Raw genomic sequence first — 20,230 nt, forward strand, 5'->3', positions numbered from 1 at the left:
CAGTAAAAAAAAAAAAACAAGCAAAACTGAGAATCCTGATTTTCAAACTTTTTACCCACATGAGCTCCATCACACAAACCTTCAAAAAACATTTATTAATAAAAAGACAACAATTTCACCTGCTTAAAAAAGATTCAGATGGCTAAACCCAGCCATGCTTAAGAACAGATTTCCAGTCAGCTGATGTGTACATTCCTCAGTGATAAGCTGTTCTGCAGTGTCTGATACAGGAAATGGTATAAACAGATCAGTCTTTACATAATTATTTAAAAAATAGGTCAGAGGAAACAAAAATAATAATTATTATTCTTTTATCATATCAGTGCTAAGTGGCATGAAATGGTCTTATGTAATATCATTTACTGCTCTTATTTTGAGACCAATAATATGAGGGGCCTAAACACAAGCTACTAAAAAGTGCCTAAAATTTCCACAAGAAATACTGACTACACCCCACTATCTATAAACATCTTACACATCTCGGCAGACAGGCCTGATTTATTCTGGGTCTGTCTCGGGTCTGAATATTCATGCAGTGTAGTGGGGGTGACCTGCAGCAGGCGGGCAGTTCTGGCACATTTCCCACATACAATAAGCACAGGGTTAGTGAGACTGACTGCAACAACCAGTCAGCAGACTTCAATGAGCAGACCACATGCGGCCACAACAGGAAACTGCTGTTACTGATTTCTCTTTTATACACAGTTTCCTTTTTTTTAACACTGCTGCTCAAACAGACCAACCGTAAGTCTACAAGTGTGTGCTGGTTTATGTTGGTTGGTGACGCTTTATGCTAAAGTGAACTAAACATTCAAGACGGTGCCAACAGCTCGTGCACACATCCAGGACGGGCGGAATGAGTGGGGTTAGTGTCAGATCTCCCAGTACCATTGCTGTTGGGTAGGGACTACCCAGGATTCGACCAAGACCGCGCCAAAGCCAGAGGGGTTTCTCAAGTACATCGACCCCAACGTAGGACCAGGCTGGCCTGTGTGGCCTCCACGAGCTCCCAACCGGATGAAGACAGTCGCTCTGAAGGTAATAGTTGCTCACCTGCTAGACCTAACCTACTGTCTTCTCTTTATCGGCAGGTGCAGGCGGACAACGACTTTGTGCAAGAGCAACTTGCAGGTGACAGGCTTAAACATGCCTGGGAGAATGTCCTGGTCATAGATGGGAATTGCCAAGGCCCTGCCCCCCTTCCCACTAACTACTTTGGCGTATGGAACAACCGGCTCTACTACCATGCCGTACACCATGGACAAGTTGTAGACAGACTGGTCGTTCCAAGAAGCAAGATAGATGCAATTATGCACCTAGCCCATCGACACCCTTTGGGGGCTCACCTGGCCTATGAAAATACTCTGGCACGCATTAGTGACCGTTTCTGGTGGCCATCGATCCGAGCAGAAGTAAGAAACCATTGCCAGAGGTGCCCTCATTGTCAACTCACCTCCCCTGTGAGACCGCCGAGGGCCCCCTTAGTCCCTCTTCCCATTATTGAAATCCCGTTTGAGCGGTTGGGTCTAGACATAGTAGGGCCCCTTCCCAAGTCCAGCCGGGGGCACGAGTATATACTTGTAATGGTAGACTACACCACCAGATACCCGGAGGCCATTCCCCTTATGAAAGCCACCGCAAAAGCAATTGCAAAGGAGCTATTTACCCTCTGCACCAGGGTCGGCTTACCCTAGATATCCTAACCGACCAAGGGACCCCCTTCATGTCCCGACTGATGGCCGAGCTCTGCCGGCTCCTCCAAATAAAACACATCAGGACATCTATTTACCACCCACAGACGGATGGGTTGGTTGAACGGTTCAACCAGACCCTGAAGCGGATGCTCAAGAAGGTGGTCGATGCAGACGGGAGGAACTGGGACCTCCTGATCCCCTACGTCTTGTTTGCAGTAAGGGAAGTACCCCAGGCTTCAACCGGCTTTGCTCCCTTTGAACTGTTGTATGGAAGAAGACCCAGGGGTCTACTTGACGTGGTGAAGGAATCCTGGGAGAACCAGCCCTCCCCCCACAGGTCCCTCATTGAACATATAAAAGGCATGCAGGACCGCATTGACCGCATCATGCCAGTGGTGAAAGAACATATGGAGGCAGCACAAAGGGGTCAGCAGAGAGCCTACAACAAGACGGCCCAAGTAAGGGTGTTCCAACCAGGTGACTGTGTCGTAGTCCTGGTACCCACAACAGCCTGCAAGTTCCTGGCCAGCTGGCAAGGCCCATACACTATAAAAGAGAAGGTCTCAGATGTCACTTACCGCATCCACCAACCGGGACGCAGAAAGCCCGATCAGCTCTACCACGTGAACCTTTTGAAGAAGTTGGTTGAACCCGTGCCACTGGTATCGGCCTTTGCAGACAAACCTAGCTGGGCCGAGGTGGAGCTCAGCTCAGAAATAACTCCCAGGCAACGACAAGAATTGAAGAGCGTGTTGGCCCAGTTTCCGGAGCTCTTCAGCACCACTCCAGGACACACACACCTGATCCAACACGATATTGTAACCGAGCCCCGCAAGGTAGCAGCCCTATCGCCTACCAGAAGCCCAATGTCAAGTGGTAGAGCAGGAGGTGACCAAGATGCTGGAAATGGGCGTGATAGAGCCGTCCAAGAGCCCATGGTGCAGCCCCATAGTACTGGTCCCCAAACCGGACGGCAGCTGGAGGTTTTGTAATGACTTCAGAAGGCTAAATGCTGTCTCCCAGTTTGATTCATACCCCATCCCAAGGGTTGATGACCTCATCGACAGACTGGGCAAGGCCTACCAAAAGGTACTGGCAGGTCGCCCTCACACCCTCTGCCAAGGAGAAGACAGCATTTAGCACTCCCTCTGGCCACTGGCACTATCGGGTAGCTCAGCCCAGCAGAGAGAAGGTATGCCGTGGTGGAAAGAGAAGCACTAGCCATCAAATGGGCAGTCCATGAACTCAGGTACTACCTTACAGGCTGGCCGTTCACCCTGGTCACAGACCATGCCCCCCTACAGTGGATGGCCCAGACAAAGGACACCAATGCACGCATCACTCGGTGGTTCCTGCTTTCCAGGTTAGGCACCGGCCAGGGTCTGAGCACCTCAACGCAGACGCCCTCTCCAGACTTCCTGTGCACAATTGGAGTCTGGCTGCAGTCTCGGGGGGAAGTATGTGAGGTGCGGGGTACCGCAAGCCCATCTGAGGTAGCCGACAACAGCCAAGACTCCCAAAACAATCCTGCTGAGATGAGCAGAGATTGTGAGCATGCAGCAGGGACAAGTGCAGGGGGGTGGGGCCACACTGATCACCCACGCCTGGCCAGCACTAATGACAGGGCTGAGTGAGGAGCAGGGAGAGGGGAAGACAGAGGATAAAAGAGGAGCAAACATTCACAGGAGAGAGGGGAGTGAGACGGGGAATCCATGCCAGTTTTGTCCACTAACGCTGTCTTCTTTTTCTCCTGGTAACTTGTTGGTGCACGTGGGCTACTTTCTCCCTCTGCACGCCCTCTCTATCTCTCTCTATCTCTCTCCCTCTCTCTCTCTAATACAGATTCCTGAAGAGACTCCCAGAGAGAGACACATAGGAGGACGGGGCCTCCTCACCAAAGGCTTAAACTAAGTCTGCTCCTGTCCTGGAATCCCACACAGGAGTGTGGAAGCTTTCACCAATAGCTTAGGTCACAATACACATAGGAAAGAGAAGAGGTGTACATTAAAGAGAACAACAAGACTATGTAAAAGTTAAAAATAGCACACCAGGGCAAACAAAAGAATACACCAGAATACCCCAAAGAAATAAAAGAGTACACAAGTATACATTAGACATAGAAAATATTTTTTGCACTATAAGACGCACCGGATTATAAGGTGCAGTATCAATAAGCATCTATTTTCTGGTCTATTTTAATACATATAGCGCACTGGATTATAAGGCCCATGATGCAACACTTGTAGGGATCAGGGGTGTCGCTATGTTTTCCTTCCAGTTCAGAAGGTTTTGCCGCTGGGTGGCGAGACCTGTAAAGTATAAGCTAAGTTAAGTAAACAAAACTTTAATATAATAATAAAACTTTCAAAAAAATATATACTTTTAAAGTCAAATGAGCAGTGAATGTTAATCTACACAGATTTCTCTCCTGAAAATTGTTTATTACGGTGAGTAAAGCACTTCCATTTATTTACATAAATAATCATTTCCAGATTTCCACTAAGGCTTGGTGCTAGAGCTAGCACTTAGCATGGTTAGCAGCCAATGCTTATTCTGCTCCAGCTGTGTTAGCCAGGGTTAGCATCAGTCTACAGGCCGATAATACCTCTGGATAATTCTAGTGCTGCTCCAGCAGTGCTAGCTGGGGTTAGCAGAAGGCTACAGACCGATAATACCTCTGAACGCTGAAAGAGCTAGCGCTTAGCATGGTTAACTAAACTGAAACTTCTGTATAATGCTGTGCTTCAGTGGAGTGGCTTTACTGCTCCTTACAACCTGTCTGGTAGAATTCATACATAAGGCACACTGACAATTTTTGGAAAAATTACAAGATTTTAAGTGTGCCTTATAGTGTGAAAAATATGGTACACCAAAGTAAAACACTGCATCCAAAATGCACTGAAAAGTACAACATTTTGACAAAAATATACAGTAAAAGTATGTATACTGAAGTCTTTTGGATTTTTACACTATGAGAGAAACAGGAAGCTGCAGGTTGTTCTGTTGGACCAGCCGAATCAGGAAGCAGGGCCAGGGCCATCTGGCCGCACTGAGAAACACAGTGGAGGCTAAAGTGGGCCTGGCTAAAGTGTCTGAGCGCACAGATGCTTCCTGCCAACTCCTCACAGCTGCCAAGGGCCACAGGGCAGTTATGAACAGGGACATCCACTCAGGCTGTAGAACACTCACCAATCACACTGTTCACACTGCCCCCGGGCTGGAGGTTCTCTAGATGGTACTCACCTCTAGTGGCGTGAAACATGGTCGAGTTCACTAGAAAAATCCCTGTGGGATTTATATGCCCCCTTCATTAAAGTGAAGAAACTAATCAAAACAATTGAGAGACTTTAGCTCGCTAAAACGTAAAACTGGTCAAACAGCACTTTGGATTTATGGATACTCCTGACAACCCACAATAGCCCTTTGAATATAAAAGACTGTATAATCGATGACACCAAGGTAATAGAGATATTTGGTTGAATGGCCGTAAAACAAGGTTGAAACATTAGCTCAGTGACTGAAGCAGACACACATAATTAGACAGTAAATATAAAAGCATTACAGTGATATGGAAGGGGGAGGGGGTAATAGGACTCGCTGATATATGACCATGCTATACAGACTCAATCATACAGTAACTACTGCTAGTAACGGAAAAAACATCCAACTACATGTTTTCAAATGTTTTATCATCAGTATACACTTATAGATCAATTTATGAACACAATATAAAGGCAAACCACATGAAATAAAAAAAAACACAATGCAAGTTTCCACCCACCACCAAAAACTACGCAAAGAAAAAATCCTGCCTATAACATCTTTCCTTTATTATAAAAGAAACAGAACTGAACAAGCATCAAAACCGTCTTCACTTTGCTCATCCACTCATCAAAGCAAAAACAGCAGCAACAACAACAATGCTAAAACAAACAAAAACAATGGCATGTATTATTTACCCATGGCTCTTAACATCTCAGTACTGCACAAACCAGGCTGAGTGGTTTTAAATGTCCTGCCCAGGGAGGTTTTGGGTGTGATCTGGACAGGAAACCCAAGCGATAAGGATCAATATGCTGTGCATTAGCCGCCGACACATTCCCCCTCGGACTGAAAAAGGATAAATCTTTAAGGTAAAAGCTGGGCTCCAGTCGATGATCATGCAGTAACAGCAGCTTTCCTTTAGTGTGTGTGTGTGTGTGTGTATATGGAAATCATTAAGCTCAATCCACAGCACTGGCATTACATAACTGCTCAGGGCTGAGACTTCAGTCTAGCAGCAAGAACCCGAGTCCAGTTCTTGATTCTGCACAGTCAGTGCTGCGTACTGAGCTCTGGCAGGACATGATACATTACTTATTAAACTGCAGAGCCAGCAGAGAAATATAGAATTATGTGATTTGTTTTTAAACATTTATCATATTTGTTCCACCAAGAATTGTTTTTGTGTCATTGTGTTCTCACCTATCATCATCTTCCAATGCCTAAAGTTACATTCCAATACCCAAGAACACATTTACCAAGAACAGTCAAAGTTCTCGGCTGTATTCTTGCTTCTCCCCAAAAAACAATTATGCATCCAATGGTGCACCTGCTTTTCTATTTAAAAAAAATGAGACAAGAAATATGAGTGTAATTTGTTAAAGTGGCTAATTAAAAGGTGAATTTTAGTACACATCACCTCTCAATAGGTGTCCTCTGTTCTTGTGAGTTCTGTTCTTGGTATTGAAAAACACCCTCAGGCTTTTGTGAATGCTGCTTATGATTATAATTCCCTGTTAAAATATTATAAAAATATTTTTAGAATTTGTTCTGAATTGCAACTGTACCAACTAACCTGGAATGCAGAAATAGGTGTATATATATATATATAAAAAAAAGTTTAATTGACTAGTCACATATTCACATCTCATACTATGCCAGCCTTTTTTCTGATTTGCGATTGTAAAACAAGTCTCGACTTGTGTAGTAGTTTTGGGATTGTTTTGGTTCTACTGGCTTTCCTCTACAGTAGAGAATAGCCATGTATAAGTGTCTGAGGTTCAATTTTTTTTTACTCTAATGTTTTGAAGCCTAATCATTGAAAAACTACACCACAGTTAATACATTTTGAAATCTTAGGGCTTCTTTTAAAGTTATGGGCATCAGTTCTTGCTGGTCACATTCTAAAATGGAAAGTCTTCCAGTTTTCTTTGGGCAGAGTCTTCTCATTAGGCAGCTAAAACTTTAGCTAAATTTCCTTAAAGCTGAGAGTGTATCCAGACACAGAGCACCTGGGAAAACGCCTAGGAAAACAGGAGAATGGTGAAGGACAGCGAAAGTCTGACAGTGTTCCTGAGATCCGGACAGTTAACAAGAGAAAACAGACGCTAATGGCTTTCAGAGCAGGATGTTTGCTGTGATGCCGAGCTGGGAGATGGCTGGTCACCAGAAAATAAATGGAGATGTGGAAGTGAAGTGGTGCATACAGCAACCGGGTAAGCATGCTGAAGACCCATTATTGGGTGCTGAATTATGGATGAGGGCAGTCCAGTCCTTCTACTGAGACCTATCGCAGTGCGCCATACTAGTGAAAGCAAAGAACTCCTGACTAGACAGAAGAAGGTTCTTAGTGTTTACAATTTAGTGTCAAATTCAGAGTCAAGCCTGTGGATCTCTTAAACTGGTATTAGACCAGTATAAACTGGGATTAGACCTGTCACAATAATCTATTTATTTTAATCATATAGTTAATCAGAAATAATTAAACAATAATCTTGATAAATTCCTGATAATAAATGATAATAAAAAGCATTGCCAATTATCTTTTTTATTATTGTGTGTGAGAACAACTTTACAATTTTATTAATCATTTTCTGAACATGAAAACACAAAAAAAATACTTTACTCAATGCTCTGCTTCCTCAGCACAGAAAATGGGAGGCAGTGAGTCCTGTTATCCACTACAACACACACTGGATGAAAGCTGTGGTTAAAATGTATATTTAAATATTTTGATGCAACTGCATGCCAGCTTTTGTGCGTAACAGCAGTACCTGCAGAACTAACAGTATACGAATTAGCAGTACCATGCATTAAAAATATGTTTTAAAGTAGTTGTCTGGTTTTATAGTGATGCTTGTAGCTGCCCACAGTGTGGACTGTGAATGGATAGGTCACAGAGATTAGACAACTGTATGATATCTGATCCAACTAATTCTGCTCTGGACTGACATCTAATTAGGTGCATGCTGAGCACAGGTAAGAACTTCTCCTTCTTAAAGCAGTGACATTCCAACTGGTTCAAAATGAATCATCTTCATTGGTCAGACAATTGTGCAGATCGGGAGTTCAGATAGGTATTTGATCACTTGCTTTCTAAAGCCTTTGTGTGACATTTCTAGAACCAAACAACAACTGTGCTCAAAAAACAGAATTTATACAAAACAATAAAAACTAACTCTAATAAAAAATGGCTACAAGGGGTTCTCATAACATCACAACAGAAGAACCACTCTGGAAGAGATGAGATTGTAAAAACGTATTAAAATATATTTTACCAGAAACAAGTGTGATAAATTATATTGTCATTTATTATTTTTTTTAACAAATATAAAGATCATATAATAAAAATATTTGGAAATAATTTAAAGTGCAGTGAACTTTTACTAATTAGAGATATTTAGACATTGGAACTGTAATAATGTATTACTTCTAAATAAAAAACAACAACAAAATATCTGCATACTGGCTCATTTAGATTGATACGCTCTCCTTGATAAGAAAAACATCAATATTTTATTAAGGTAATGTCTGTATACTCTATCATGTGTCAATAGCATAATTATTGGGATAAACCTTGTGAAGAACTCACATTAATGCTTAATGCTTTCTAACTCATATAATACATTTCTTCTGCACAAATGTATATAAAAAAATATATATGATGCATTCTATCTGTGTAATATGATAAATACTGTATAATGTGTACTGTGTAATCTGTGTATATGCTGTGATAGGACCTCAAGAGAGCAATTCACACCAGATATTCCAAGAATATTGCTGAACTGAAACATTTTTGTGAAGAGAAATGGTGCAAAATTCCTCCTGATCATTGTTCTGGTCTGATCTGCAACTACAGGAAACGTATGGTTGAAGTTATTGCTGCCAAAGGAGGATCAACCAGTTATTAAACTCTTTTTCCACTTTTTAACATGTTGTGTTTAATAAAACCATGCAAACATATCATTTTTTGTGTGGTATTAGTTTAAGAAGATTGTATTAGTCTATTGTGATTTAGATGAAGATCAGAACACATTTCATGACCAATTTATGCAGAAATCCAAGTAATCCCAAAAGGACATACATATATACATATAATATGTGTATATATATATATATATATATATATATATATATATATATATATATATATATATATATATATATATATATATATATATATAATCTTCCCTAATCATTTTCATGATTTAAAATTTTAAATCCTTGGTTGATTGGATCAGCAATTTCAGTTAAATATATCATATAGCAGAAGAACACGTGATAAGCGAAATGAAGTTTATAGGATTTAAAGTAAGTGTGCAATAATTCTTTAAATAAAAATATCAAAATTGCCAGGTGCATACATTTGGGCACCCTTATCATTTAATTAATTTAAATACCTTTAACAATAATTATTGGAACACAAAATTTGTTTAGTAAGCTCACTGACTCTTGACCTACATACAGAGGTGAATCCACTTATCAGAAAGTGTTAAGGCGCCAACTGCAAGTTTTTCTCCTCTTTGCATCTTTTCTGAAGAGTGTAAAAATGGAAGCCCCAAAACACAACTCTCAAATGACCTGAAAACAAAGATTGTTCAACATCATGGTTTAGGGGAAGTATATAAAAATCTCAGAGATTTCAGCTGTCACTTTCCACTCTGAGGAACATAGTGAGGAAATAGAAGACCACAGGCACAATTCTAATTAAGGCCTGAAGTGGCAGAACAAGAAAAATCTCAGATAATCAGAGGAGAAGGATGGTGAGAACAGTCATAGTCAACCTACAGAGCTCCAGAGCTCCAAACACCTACATCATCATCTTGCTGCAGATGGAGTCACTGTGCATTGTATAACTAGTCAGCACACTTTGCACAAGGAGAGGCTGTATGGGACAGTAATGCAGAAAAATCCTTTTCTGTGCACACGCCACAAACAAAGTCGCTTGAGGTATGCTAAAGCTCATTTGGACAAGCCAGCTTCATTTAGGAATAAGGTGGACTGATAAAACTAAAATTGAGTTATTTGGAGGGTGGTATGCATGCCAGAAAAAGAACACAGCATTACAACACAAACACTTGTTACACACAGTAAAATTTGGTGGTGGTTCATCATGCTGTGGGGCTGTGTGTTCACTGCAGGTACTGGGAATCTTGTTAAAGTTGAGGGTCACATGCATTTCAGTCAATATCAGCAGATTCTTGAGAACAATGTTTAAGAATCAGTGATAAAGTTGAAGTTGCACCGGGGCTGGATACTTCAACAAGACAACGACCCTAAACTCTGCTCAAAATCTACTAAAGCATTCATGCAGAGGAACAAGTACAACGTTCTAGAATGATTATCTTAGTCCCCAGACCTGAATATTACTGAAAATCTGTGGTGTGATTTAAAGCGTTCATGCTAAGAAACCATCAAACCTGACTGAACTGGAGATGTTTTGTAAAGAAGAATGATCCAAAATACCTTCAACCAGAAGCCAGACTCTCATTAGAAGCAAGACTTCAAATCTGACAGCGGTATTAGGCATTGTGTTTGATTAGTAAAGAAAGCCAATTAACATAATTGAGCTGGTATGTTGACTTTTTAAAACGTTTTTTTTTTTTTTTTAGTTTTTATTTTAGAGGTGTGCCATATCGTATGATACAGAATAATATTGCCAACATTTGTGAATATTATGAACGATACTATACTGTCATATCACCCACCCCTAATTATGACATCTGGCTGGATGAAAAACTCACATTTAAAACTCATGTAAATAATTTAGTTATTAAGTGCAGACAGAGACTGGGATTTCTTTATCGTAATAAATCTTGTCTGCCTATGTTTGCTAGAAAAAGAGTGGTAGAGGCGACTTTACTGTCAGTATTGGACTACGCTGATGTCATTTATAGGCAGGCGTCTGCCAGTGCCCTGAAACCTCTGGATTCAGTCTATGACTCTGCTCTAAGGTTCATTACTGGTGACCCTTACTCTACTCACCACTGCAGACTGTACCAAAAAGTAGGCTGGTCCTCACTAGCAGCTCGACGGGAAACACACTGGCTTATATATATTTATAACTCGCTCTCCGGCCACACGCCATCTTACATCTCATCCATGATCTCTATAAACACTAGTAATTATCAGACCCGCTCTCGTGACTGGATCACCTGTCAGGTATCGAGAGTTTTTACTGAACTGGGAAAATCTGCTTTTAGCTACAGATCAGCACCAGCGAACTGGAATTCACTACAGGAAACCCTAAAACTCAGCTCACTGGTGTCACTAAATCATTTTAAACTATTAAAACCTAACCACTTTCAGACAGCCTGTAACTGTTTTAGTAGAGTTTTTTTTCCTTTTATCTTTTTATTTATTTTAAGTATTTTGTATTTTATTTATCTAATTTTATGTTTTACCTTATTTTAGTTATTTTTATACATTTCATCCTTTTATTTATTTTTTTTTTACTGGTTTTACTTTTGGCCTTTTACCTTTTTATTTTATTTATTTTGTCCTTTTATTTTTTCTATATTTTTTATTACTTATTCTTATTTATTTTAGTTCCATTATTTACTTTTTTATAATTGTGGGGATATTTTAGTCCTTTATTTCTTTCATTCTGTTTATATTTATTATTCTAATTATTTATTTCTTTGTTTTATTGCATTACATTTTAGCCTATCTGCATATCTCTTTATTCTTTTTTTTTTCTTCTTAATTAAATCTTATATTGTTTGCTTGTTTTTTATAATTTAAAATAAAGTTTGATTGATTGATTGATCACATCAGGGTACTACCATTTTACTGTTTTTAACAAAAAAAAAATCACACTGTTCTCATTTCCCATTATATATCTGCTAGAGACAGATTATATCTGTTCAGTATCATTTATTTTACTTTAATCCTGGATATATGGAGATATTTGGAGTGCATTATGAGTATCATGCTTTCTGGATCATTGATTTCTGTTACACATCTGATAAATGTATTGTATTTTTTAATTTCTCGGTTAGGGGTGTGTCAAATCATATTGTATGCAATAATAAAATTTATTGCATAGAATATGATTTTGTTGCAGTAGTGTATTCTTGAAATATATTTTTTGATTCATTGTTTTGTCGTATCGCCAAGAGTATAGTTATCGCAAAAATACTATGAAATATTGTGATATTATTTTAGGGCCATACTATCAATATATCAGTGGCATAATATGGTCTTAAAATGATCAAATAGTTTAGCGCAATCACTTCTGTAACAATATATCGTCTAAAAGTAATCATCCTATTGTTGACTTACACCTAAAACAAACCAACATTCTGCACAAACACACATATGCTGCATAACACACACACTCAGAGCATCACTTACTTTGGAGGACCACGGCTGCAAGCAGTTGGCATAGCAACGGACGAGGAAAGCCATTTCTGAAGCTGTGAGGGAAACTTCTTTCCGTGTTTTAGAAAAACAATCCGCAAAAGCCTGAAGAAAGACCAAACCGTCCCAAGATGATTTCTCTTCGCAGGAAATATCAGCAATAACGGATGAAACAGTCTTTTGACAGAGGTGTTAAAACTGTACAACAAATACTTTAGAAAAATTCCAAACTTAAGAAGTGGTGAAAGGAGTTAAAACACATTCGTCTGTAAGCAATGCAAGTCATCAAAAAAAAAGAGAGTGTTGTTCTTCTTTTAGCATCTCTGAAGCAACTGCAGAAATCAGAGCAGACCAGATCAGATGCACCCCTACCCACATCATCCCTTAATAAAGCAAAAAAAAACCTAACCAGTGGAACAGGACTGTTCCTTCTTTCCATCCATACTCCAAACTCAGAGCTGAGCGGCGGAAAAGTCAGGAGGAGCGACCCAGAGCCCAGAGGCGTTCCCTGGATCCTCCTTCAGCCGCCGCTCTCTATCTCTCTCCGCTCTCCGGTCTCTAACGAAATGAGCGGACATGCATGCCCCACCGCCACCGCGGCCATCGCTTGTCCTCCTGCTGTGCCCCGACTCCCTGCCTGCACATCCCTGGGCACAGCGCACTGCTGGCTCCCTCAGGAACAGCTTCCATCCATCGATTGAATGCTCTGCCGGCACAGACAGAGCATCTAATGGATAATGGAGAGAGAGAGGTGGAGAGAGAGGGGGAGAGAGAGAGGCAGAGGGAGGGAGGGCGGGAGGGAGGGGGTCTAGCAGAAAAAGAATGACATCACCTGTGTAGAGTGCACGAGGGGGGTGGGGAGGTGGGGTTGCTGGACTGCATTAGAGCTATTGGCTGTAAGCTTAAAGCGGGGGAAAAAAACAGAGAAGACGTAAAGTATTTTTTTATTGATGTGACAGTAAAATGTTTAGTGTCCAGGCTAACCTCTGCTTTCCTCTGTAGGAATCACAAGCATAGATAACAATTACATAACGGAGTCTGCATGCTGCGGACATAAATGCTAATGCTGAAAGTTAATGTATTGCCTCCAAACAAAGCCCACCGTTTAACTGAGTCCAGGGTATGCTGGGCATTTCTTTGTTACTGTGACAAAGACACACTTCTGCAGAATATCTGCATGGAAAAAGACAAAATAAGATCCAAGTGACACTACTAATTAGCCGATTCTCTCACTCTCGTGTAAACACTTAACAGCTTTAAACGGACGGCTAAATCGACAGCAGCTCAGGCTCTGTATAAAATGGCCCAGTAATGTGAACTGAATTATATTACCATGCTTTAGCCTGAAATGCAGAAAAAAAGAGAGAAAAAAAGGATGACATCATCTTTTTTCTAGCCGACCAATGGCAGTCCAGCACATGGAGCTTTCTGAGGATTGTTGTGGAATCAGAGGGAACACGGCGCATTCAGAAGAGACAGCGAGGCACAAAGAAGAGGTATATTCATACAGCGGGTGGGGGGGGGGGGTGTTGGTGGGGGATATGGGCGGTTGGGAGGATGGGGGGAGGGTGGGGTATGAGACACTGGCTCCTCAGCAGAAGAGGATCCCCCTTTCCTTCAGATTAAAACAACCATTCTAGTTTTCACTGAAATAACAAATGGAGAACCGCAGGAAGCAGAGTGCAGAATACAGAACACTATGAATTCAAAGTCCCAGCCAATTCCAAATTAAACTTCATCACCAGCATCAGTCAAGGCAACCAGGACATCATAAGTTAAATCCCGAAAGATGCCACAGCCTTCCATGACAGCATGGTGATGCATATTCGGATATGATAAATGTGAAAAAAGTGGTATGTGTGATATCACTGTTGGATATCACATTAGCAATGTGAGACACAATAATTTAAGATCTTAAATGAGTTTAATCTTCTCAAACATTTTTCAACCCTTTATTTGGCTGCTCTCTTTTTTTTGCCAGGATGAGAAGTAGCTCCCTCTACCTTACTGTAACCAAATCACTCTATTTTTATTACTTTCTGCAAAGTACTAGCCATTAAACAATTTAGGACAGCCCATATGATGATTTGTTTTTGGAATCTTCTGATAGCTTTATTGGCAACATTTGAGTTAATTAGAGACACCTGTGGACATATTGTAAGGCACACCTAAAACACGCTGGCTGCGTCCGAAATCGCGTACTTAAGCAGTACGTACTGGATTGGGGTGAGTACGCACTGCTTGTCGAGCAAAGCAGTACGCTTTTTCAGTACGCCAGACCGCAGTACGCACGCAGCCTCGGACGCACTACATCCACCATCTTACCTCTGACGCCCTTTCACCTCTCACCCCTCCTAACCAGCGGCACACTTTTTACAGAGCTTTACCCTAATTAATTTCATTAAAATCCCCTCATTAATCAGCTCTTATTAATAAATAAACCCCCAAACTGTCCTATTTAATAAACACTGACTAAATAAAACTTAAAATTAATATTTCCTCAAATATGAAATATTTAATAATAAATATGAACAGACTGTTTAATATTCATGAAGCATATTAATAATACTAGCTTATGCAACAAAACAATTATCAAAAAGTTTCAAAGATAAATACCAAAATGTTAATTAATTCCTGCCTTTCCATTTCACCTCAGAATTTCCTTTTCTAGCCTAAATATTTAAACACATGATCCTTATTGTTATACATTATCTTTTACTGACTGCATTAAACATAAAGGCAACATATATGCATTACTGATGTAAATAAAATATGCTAGAACCAGTCAGTTTCTGGAAAACTGGGGATCATTTGGCAATAAAAAAATATTTTAGTTATTTTATTTAATATAATTTTTCCCTCACTTGCATATTTACACAAATACATTTCTCACAAAATACAAGAATGACAAGTCTTTAAAGTAGCTTTATTTATTTTTTTTATTCATTGTTCATTTTTCTCCCTCTCTTCATCTTCATCCTCTCGAGTAGGAAGGATAGTTGAATCTGAAACACACACAGATTAAAACAGTTTAGCTTGGTCATTAAACAAATATAATATAAATTCTGAACAACATAAAAGTCTTACCATCCTGGCTGGTTAGCTAGCTATTTAATAAAACTAAATAAAATGGTCAGATTTTGGTTATAATTTATTAATGTGATTTTTGGCAACCAGTCTGTCTGTCTGTTGAAAAGCCTCTCTGATATCAGCAGCCTTTTTTCTCAGATGAGTTTATACAGACTGATCAGTATTAAGTTAAAACTGCCCCAGCTCTTCAGCACTGCAGCAGTATACAGGGCTGTAGTGAGTTAGTAAACGCTGGTGTTGTAGAACAGAAGATTAATAAAGAGTTGTGATAAGTTTGATAACTCTAGCTAAGCTAACTGATCTCAGTAGCACAGGGCTAACGCTGCTCAGTAAAGCAGTTCAGATACGAAAATAAAGATGTTCTGTCTGCAACAGCATTAATAACAAACCCACACCCCTATAACTCGCTACTTTAACTTAAACTAACCCTCATAAATCTTTCATTTACAGCCTGATATCACAAACAACCAAAACAGTTTATATATCTGAATCTCCTCACCTCATAAACTTCTCTCTCTCTCCACTCCTCTCCTCCGCCGCTCCGCCGCTCACTGACGGGTCACTCAGCTCAGCGCGGCTCCCGGTGGATTGTGGGAAATATTAGCGGGTGAAGTGTGCTGGGCTTGTATACTTAAAAATGTCTCCCGGTGCAGTACGTCATCCGGGAACTTTTCGCGTACTCAAACTCGCCTACTGCGCATTCGGACACACTACCCGATCTCGCATACTGCTTTTGCATACTGTTTAGTATGGAAGTACGCGATTTCGGACGCAGCCGCTGCTTCAATTTGTAACATCATGGGAATGTGTAAAGAAATCAGTAAAGATAGTAGAAAAAGAAAAGTGGACTTGCACAAGTCTGGCTGATCCCTGCATACAATTTCCAGATCCACACTCTCCCTCACTCTAACCCCACTCTCCCTCACTCTACCTACACTCTCCCTCACTCTACCCACACTCTCCCTCACTCTAACCCCACTCTCCCTCACTCTACCTACACTCTCCCTCACTCTACCCACACTCTCCCTCACTCTAACCCCACTCTCCCTCACTCTACCCACACTCTCCCTCACTCTAACCCCACTCTCCCTCACTCTACCCACACTCTCCCTCACTCTACCCACACTCTCCCTCACTCTACCCACACTCTCCCTCACTCTACCCACACTCTCCCTCACTCTACCTACACTCTCCCTCACTCTACCCACACTCTCCCTCACTCTCCCTCACTCTAACCCCACTCTCCCTCACTCTACCCACACTCTCCCTCACTCTACCCACACTCTCCCTCACTCTACCCACACTCTCCCTCACTCTACCCCCACACTCCCTCACTCTACTCACACTCTCCCTCACTCTAACCCCACTCTCCCTCACTCTACCCACACTCTCCCTCACTCTACCCACACTCTCCCTCACTCTACCCACACTCTCCCTCACTCTACCCACACTCTCCCTCACTCTAACCCCACTCTCCCTCACTCTACCCACACTCTCCCTCACTCTACCCCCACTCTCCCTCACTCTCCCTCACTCTACCCACACTCTCCCTCACTCTAACCCCACTCTCCCTCACTCTCCCTCACTCTCCCTCACTCTACCCACACTCTCCCTCACTCTCCCTCACTCTACCCACACTCTCCCTCACTCTCCCTCACACTGCCGCACTCTCCCTCAAACTTCCGCACTCTCCCTCACACTGCCACACACTCCCTCACACTGCCACAATCTCCCACACATTTTCACACTCTCCCTCCCACTGCCACACTCTCCCTCACTCTACCCACACTCTCCCTCACTCTACCCACACTCTCCCTCACACTGCCGCACTCTCCCTCACACTGCCGCACTCTCCCTCACACTGCCGCACTCTCCCTCACACTGCCGCACTCTCCCTCACACTGCCACACTCCCTCACACTGCCACACTCCCTCACACTGCCTTGCTTAACCTCCCTCTACTTCACACTATCTTGTTTTGCCTTTCTATACCTCTCTGTACCCACACTCTACCACACTCTACCTCACACTACCTTTTTCTCCTTCCTTCTAACTTACTCTTGCTTGGTTGTCATTCCATCCTCCTAGAGAGTCACCCATTTCTCTAAACAAGATGTAACTCTCAACTCTCAAAAACTATGAAATATTTGGGTCACAATAATCCAACCAATTAAACATGAAAATTAACTTTGTTTTGGAAAATTAACACTGCTCATCACCATGAACACACCTTCCCCCACAGGAAAGCATGGTGGTGGCAGCATCATGCTGTGGGGATGCTTATCTTCAGCAGGTACAGGGAAGCTGATCAAAGTTGATGGAAAGATAGACAGAGATAAACACGTGCTGAGACGCACAAAAGCACTTCCCTGTTACGCGTAAAAGTCAGCTGGCTCTTAAAGGAAATGACAACTGGCACATTGATTGGTTTATTTTATGTCATGCTTAAGCAAACCCATAATTAATTACGAGAATAAGAACATGCCTTTTGCGCGTTTCAAGCCGAGCAAGGCATAATTTTTTGCATCAATACTAAAGACACACCCACACACCCTAAATCAAGCTGGACCCTATATAGTGCCCTATATGTGTGGAAAGTGGGTGAGTGTAATCTGAATTGACAGAACACTGATACAAAATGTGGCTGTAGCGTCAAAAAAAAAAAAAAAAAAAAAAAAATGCAGTGAATAACGTGTCCAGCAAGGCTCAAGCTAATTCTCTGTGATAAGCCCAGCTGCAGCCTAAACTTGTGAGATTGTGATATATTATTATTCTGGATTAAAGTGAAACTTAACTGAAGCATTGCTCTGTTACACATGTGCCACAGGTAGATGTCACAACACCCTCTAATAAACATCAGACCACTTTTACCTGCTGTGTATACATAGCGTTTGGGTTTACCTATTCTTTCTCAGTAAACTTCTAGACACCACTAGATATAAAGCCAGACTTGATGGTCTGACACAAATAATTCTGACTGCTAATTTGTGCTATTTGTAACAGCTGTGTGTTACTATGGACACACATTTCTGAATAACACTAAGGATTGTTTTATTCACAGAATTACTTCTTAAGTTAAATCGCCTGAATGAAAACATCAACTTTTGGACAGCATCTACTTTTATATTTTATTTTTTTATTTTGAAGGAGCAGAAACAAATAGTACCATCTAAATTACTTCCTCTCTTTTGTTTAGTTAGTGCACTATGCTGCGCATGAAATGCAAAACCTTTACCCATATAGTGTTCAATACCTCTGATCTAAAGCCATTTATACTCAGGAATAGATTAGACAAACTCCCAATGGCCTCTTCATACCTGGATAGACCTAAAGAACAACTCTGTTGGAGTATTGGACTGCTGTCGCACAAAAACATTGAAAGACCAAAATGCTAAACATACAGAACATTGACATAGAAAACTATTATGAAATTACAACACTGAGAAGAGGAAACACTGAAGAAAGGAATGTAATAAATTATCTAAAGCACTTGAGAGGACTGGTCACAACAGGCAATGGTTCCTGCAGTGCTTTTCCTTTTCTGATTAAGAAAACAGATCCTAAATAGCAAAACTATCAGCACTGCTCTCTGCACTGTGTACAGGGGTCAGCTTCACTTCCTCAAAAGGAAGGCAGAAGATATGCTTTGTTTTGAAGCTTGGGACCATTAGACCCTCCCTTAGAGGAGGGGCAACACTCTACCACCATATGCTCAGCCAGCCCCCCCATATGAAGTTGCATGTAAGTACAGAAAAAGCAGGCCGGGAGAGATCCATAGCTCTAATTGAAATGAAAATATGAGCTCCCCTGAGGGAGGGAGAGAGGGAGCAGTGAGGTTGTCATCTGGGCAGTCATGATGTAATCCCCTAAAATTAGCCTTCTAGCAGCAGCAGCGTGTCTTCCAATTCTAACAAATGAAAAAACAATAATTTTGGAAAAAAATTACTACAGCTAATGTAACAGAACTTGTGTTTTCAGCTTTGTTGCGTCAGCTGCAGTGTTATTTTCCCAAACTGTGCCACTACCATATTATTTTTACCAGACACCAACTTAATTGCAGCACAACCTACTTTCTATAGATAAACGTGCACTTCTAAAATGTATGTTCCTGACAGCATCATATTGGGCTGTTAGTAGGGCTGTGATTCTTTGGGAATCCCACAATTCGATTCAGATTCGATTCTTGGGGTCACGATTAGATTTTTTTCCGATTCTTTCAAATCCAAACGATTTGATTAAAAAACTTTTATTTTCCGATTCAAAAGCGATTTTATCAACCTATTGCAATAATGTGAACACACAAAGGTAAATCCAAGACAACATGTCTGATTTATTTATGCTTGCACAATATTTTTGAGGCTGACACTCAAGCTACTTGAACTTCTCACAGTTATCAGAACACTAATAAAACTGTAGTAAAAAATAAAATTGGTAGGCTTAGGCTAGCTGCCAGAACTTACCACTACTCAATGCAAAAATACTGCTCTTTCTTTCTGTAAAAACAACAAATTGCTTCGTACAAGAACTAAGCTTAGGCTAACTGCCTTTTTCTGAGAACATGCCACTACATCTGCAGCAGTGAAGAATACTCTCTCTGCTGCCACACTTGTACCAGCGATACATAGATCTAATCTGGCTAGGAGAGGGAAATCTCTCTCATTGGACTTCCACCAGTGAAGGGGGTCTTCTAAGAGAAAGTGCAGGTACAGCCAGATACCTGTTCAGCTCCTCCTCAGCCCTGGTGCTGGCTGATTTGGGTGCAACTCTGACCTCAGTGAATGTCGGGTTGACGGTAAAATCCAAAGTGCTTCCAAACGGTTGCTT

General features: G+C 41.2%; 1 protein-coding gene across 12 annotated transcripts in view; it reads right to left on the reverse strand.

The window, feature by feature from the left end:
- LOC103043076 (rap guanine nucleotide exchange factor 6) overlaps nucleotides 1–20,230 on the reverse strand; it is a 296,213-nt gene that overhangs the window by 152,191 nt on the left and 123,792 nt on the right. The window contains exon 1 of one of the 12 annotated variants that reach the window (XM_049466450.1): nucleotides 12,312–13,042. The exons of the other annotated variants lie outside the window; for them this stretch is intronic. Coding sequence (XP_049322407.1) covers nucleotides 12,312–12,365 — 54 coding nt within the window. The 5' untranslated portion in view covers nucleotides 12,366–13,042. Of the gene's footprint in view, nucleotides 1–12,311; nucleotides 13,043–20,230 lie in introns of those variants that run through there. 12 annotated transcript variants of the gene reach the window in all.

Source organism: Astyanax mexicanus, chromosome 17 (genome assembly GCF_023375975.1).
Source record: "Astyanax mexicanus isolate ESR-SI-001 chromosome 17, AstMex3_surface, whole genome shotgun sequence".
Classification (NCBI taxonomy): domain Eukaryota; kingdom Metazoa; phylum Chordata; class Actinopteri; order Characiformes; family Acestrorhamphidae; genus Astyanax; species Astyanax mexicanus.